General features: G+C 33.6%; 1 protein-coding gene across 2 annotated transcripts; it reads right to left on the bottom strand.

Annotated features, from left to right (window-relative positions):
- Positions 1-552: 552 nt before the first annotated feature.
- LOC111916666 (UPF0496 protein At3g19330) lies at positions 553-2562 on the bottom strand. Of its 2 annotated transcripts, XM_023912339.3 has the most exons (3): positions 2258-2395; positions 1825-1942; positions 553-1747 (listed from the first exon to the last, which is right to left on the bottom strand). In XM_023912339.3, exons 2-3 carry the CDS (start codon positions 1895-1897, stop codon positions 723-725), a joined length of 1098 nt encoding a protein of 365 aa, XP_023768107.1. In that variant the 5' UTR covers positions 1898-1942; positions 2258-2395; the 3' UTR covers positions 553-722. The 2 variants fall into 2 exon arrangements, with proteins under 2 accessions (XP_023768107.1, XP_023768108.1); XM_023912340.1 differs by lacking the exon at positions 553-1747 and having other exon boundaries at positions 2258-2562.
- Between the last annotated feature and the right edge of the window lie 2257 nt (positions 2563-4819).

Genomic DNA, 4819 nt, shown 5'->3' with positions numbered 1-4819 from the left:
CTAATTATACAACAAAAATAACTTCTAAACATATATATACAACAAAAAATGTTATATTGGTCGAGGGAAAAGAACAAATAGGACTATAGGAGTAAATATTAAATGTAGATGCCTAAATGATTAAGCTAATAAGGAAGGCGTAAAGTTGTGAATAGAAAAAATCAACGATAAAGAGCAATTATCATTATGAAATTAGAACGCCAAAGATCTTGTTATTATAGATGGTTCATTCAAGATTTTTCAAATGTCGTAACTCCATTATTATTTGTCAATGAAAATAAAATTTTATGTTTGTCTGCTACAAATGAATAAAATGAAACATTGATTACTCACATAACTTTTTTTTCTTTTTTTTAAATACACAAAGTATATATTTTAAACGACATAAAATATGTTTATATGTAGTCAATTTAACAATATACCGTTATCTGATATAAGATTAATTCTTAAAATAACTTTTTTTTTCTATATTTATTCCATAATACCTTGTTCATTTCATTCTTTTATGATTACATTCCCTCATACCAAACAGTAAAAGTAATTTCACAAATGTTACCTAACTATAATCAACATTGTTAAATGGAATATAATAAAGAGTTCCCCAAAACAATATGTTTCCTCAAAAGCTACCATTTTCTAAGTTTCAAGTCACTAATTTAAATTAAATAAAAGATAGAAAGAATACCTCTTGCAATCAATGAATCAATTTCCACTAACTCTGTCTACAAACTATCATCTCTACGAACATTAATCGCTTGAATAAGGTGAGATCTAGCACGATTTATAGCAGCAAAACTAAGACACAAATGTTCATCAAGATCCGTAAGTTGCTTTTGAAAAGACACATTACTCCTTTTTATCTGCCTTGACACCTCCAAAATCGAATGCATATCCTTCCCCCTCCACAACCCACTCTTTATAAACCTTTTATTAACCTCAATATCCGAATACAAATGATTCACAAGTCTTTCAATTGTTATTATATCTTCATGAAGAACATAAGTCCCCCTTTGAGCAGCATCCAATTGTGCTAATCTATATTGCTCTTTCTTCTCAATTTTAGAAGGAACACACACCGGAATCAAAGTAGCAACACCAAGAGCCACCAACGCATGGCTCGCAACCACCACTCCCGCCACCACAACACCGACAGTCGTCAAAATTAAACAAACCGCAAAACTCATGGCGGCCCGGTGGAGGAACCGGATACGCGAGTTTGACTTGTTGATTTGAATTTGGAGCTGTTCGTTGAGGTCCGCAAAACAATGGCGCATGCCCCGCACGTTGCGGGACCCGGGGTCGGGAAACGGGTTCTCTAATTGTTCGTATTTGAGAAGGAGGTCGAAGGCGCGGGTGCGTTGAGGGGAGGAAAGAGAGTCGGAATCGGAATCGAGCGGGAGAACTAAGAGGAGGTCCTGTAATGGGGTTATCAGCGAGCGGGCCCGTCTGATTGCTTGACTTAAGTCAAGACACATACGGGCCTTGTTTTCGCTATGGTCAAAGAATGACCAGAGGAGCCCGGTTATGAAACTGTCATAACCGGGCTCCTCATGTTGAAGAATTAAGATTTCTTCAACATATTCGCCATTTGGGCGAAGGTATTGGGCAAGAAGTTGGTCGTGTGTGGATTGGTCGGTTTCTATGTCGAGGAAAATGCGTATTTCACTGTAGGAGCTTGTTTGTAATGCTGATGTGTACTCGTTGGTTAGGGTTGGGGAGGATTGAGAACCTGATCTGGAAGTTATATCTGTTGGATTTTGTAAAATATGTTAGATTGTGAAAATTTAATTCGAAGACAAAAATATATAAGTTTTTTAAGCATACCCTGTAATGGTAGTTGATTAGGATGAATGTTTTCAGATGTAGTGGCTCGTGATGATCTCAGACAATAAAGCATGGCTACTATAAGTAATAAGATTCGACTATTTGATACAAATGCTACCTGCAATAAGAGAAAAAGTTAAGTTCTTGATTCGTATCGACTTCTATAAAATTAGAGTAGATAGATGATATCCTGAAATATTTTTCTAATGGAAATTAAGTGTTTCCTTTCGACATTTCTCAGATAATGATACAAACTATCGAAGTAATCACTATGATTTGGTTCAATCGGCGATGAAAAAACACAAATTCATACCAGAAAGTAAAACCCTAGCATAAACTCCCAAATTGGAAGGAAACAGTGGGATACGGAAGAATATTGGGTATTGGTTAAGGGAGAAGAACAAGTAGGAGGTATAAGATTGTATGAAAATACCTAATTTGATAAACTGAAGAGGATGGCGTAAAGTTAGAATCAATCGTCTTGGAGAAGCTTGCGGAGGCGGGATTTGACGTAATCGGAGCGAGCTTTGGCCCGAGCTTGCTGAGGTGCTATATTAACGAATGACAGGTAAGCACCGGCAGCGAAGAGTGTCGCGCCGGTGGCGAAGACGATGGCGCTACTAGCTAATTGCTTACGCGTCGGTGGATACGACCAAAACACCATTTTTAGACCCGATGCCACCGTGTCGCACAAGAAGGTTGTTTTTGCTTATGAAAAGGGGTTTTCAAGGATTTGAACTCCACTCTATTAGAGATGAAATGGGAATTTTAGGATATGAATTTAGTTCTAATACTACCGAAAATGACTCTTGAGGTAACTAATTATTTTTTTGTTTTATTTGGTTTTTTTTATCCAACTTACCATCGAATTTGTTGTTTGTGTTCACCATAACCCTTTGATTGACTATCAAAAGCCGGTCAAAAGGATTATGATGAACACAAACAACAAGTTCGATGATATATTGGATACAAAAAAGGGACCAAATGAGAACAAATGCAATAGTTGGTTACCCTCCTGATTCACTTTCCTTTTACTCATTTACAACAAATTTCACATCATCTTCTGTTGATATTAATGACTTTATGAGATTTATTCTTGCTTCTCTTCAAAACATAACTCACGAAAGAACATTATTCATACATGTACAACTTTGTAATGCACTTGAATATTTATTAGGGGAATCTTGACTAAGCAGGTGCATTTCATGACTACATTTACATTTCCAATCAAATGATTTAGCGTATCATGGATTATAGACAAGTCTACAAACGGGTGGAATCACAAGTGTTGTGATTTTTTTGTTTACTTAACTTTAAGATCGAATTCATGTGATAAGGTATAACATCAATATGTACAATATCATACAACTTTTACAGACACATCACCATAATATACTTTGAGGTAAACGTTTTTGCTGATAAATATACCTCTCATACACAGTCATATCCTTTTTGTAGAGAGGTGTTGGCAACTAACCATAGTAAGCATAGCATGGACCATGTTTTATCGAAGTTACCCCTCCAAAACACTCTTCATATACATTATTGCGAAAGAATGTTACAGTCTTTGATAATTTTGCAACTTTAATTCCATTTAACTTTTCGGGAAAAATAACTGAAGAGGGTAACCAACTGTTGAGTTTGTTCTCATTTGGTCCATTTCTTTTTTTTTCGTACTCAATATCCATCGAACTTGTTGTTGGTGTTCACCATAACCTTTTGACCGGCTATAACAAGACAAAAGTCGGTCAAAATGGTTATGGTGAACACAAACTACAAGTTCAATGGTATATTGAGTACAAAAAAAAGGAAATTGACCAAATGAAAACAAACGCAACAATGAATTACCGTCAAAAGTCATTTTCCCCTGATATTAAGGTGTTTTTGATGGATTGTTAATTTGTTATTAGGTTATTTTTGACATACACATACTATATATTCATAGTTCTTTTTTTTTTAAATTGTTATGTTTGGCAGTAAAATAATAATTTTAAAAATAATTTAGACTAGTGTTTCAATGAGTTTATTATTATGTATGGTATTTTATATATTTCAACTAATTTTATGAAATATAATTGTTTTATCAACTTGAAGCTAGTTATTCAGTTGGCACAAAACGTTTGTGAGATTCTAGCTTCTAGCTTTTAACAAAACGTTCTAGTTTAAACAAAAAGTTTTTTTTTACAATACGAACGTTTAACTTTTACTTTAAATAAAACACACAAAATATAAAAGCTACTTCATGTAGCGTTTAACAAAACGCTACTAAGCTTTTGAAATCACTTTAAATAATTGCCCTTAAAAATATAGTTATATATTAATTTATTTTTAAAAAATTGTACTTTTATGTAATTTTACATATTTCAAAAGCTTTCAGCTACTTTTACTAAACACTCATATAAAAAATAGAACATACAGCTTCCAACTACCAGTTACTCGCTACCAACTACCCGCTTCCGACTACCTGCTACACGCTACCAGTTTCCGGCTAACATCAACTTTTGCCAAACACGCTCATAGTTTTAGAGTCGTTCATAAATTATAATTTGACTGGATAAGTTGTTATTATTTGATTTTCTAGAATTAAAACACTTGCAAAAAAATCAATGATATTCAAAAAATAACCATTATAAATATGGGATTCTTTCAAAATGACCAACTTTTTCTTTCTCAAATTGCAAGAAGATCATCAAATCCAAAAAGTATCATTTCAAACCAATCAATTATGTGTTAAATAGTAAAAAATTGTTTACACAAGACATATAATGATCTCCTATATGACATCTCGAACTAAAGGTACATTTTAGACTGACATATTGTATATACCGGACATACCTTCATTCTAGATTCATATGTCGAACATGAATTCAAGTGTTTTTTTCAATGAGTTCATGGTTTTACTATCAATTTGTATTTTAATACATTGTTTAGTTTTTCAAGGAGTTAATAAAATTAGTTTTCCAGAGTCCATGTTGTAACGGATTGACGATTGTAG

The sequence above is a fragment of the Lactuca sativa genome, chromosome 1, assembly GCF_002870075.4.
Source record: "Lactuca sativa cultivar Salinas chromosome 1, Lsat_Salinas_v11, whole genome shotgun sequence".
NCBI lineage: Eukaryota > Viridiplantae > Streptophyta > Magnoliopsida > Asterales > Asteraceae > Lactuca > Lactuca sativa.
The sequence above is the reverse complement of the archived record's forward strand: the minus strand, read 5'-3'. Positions and strand labels throughout refer to the sequence as shown.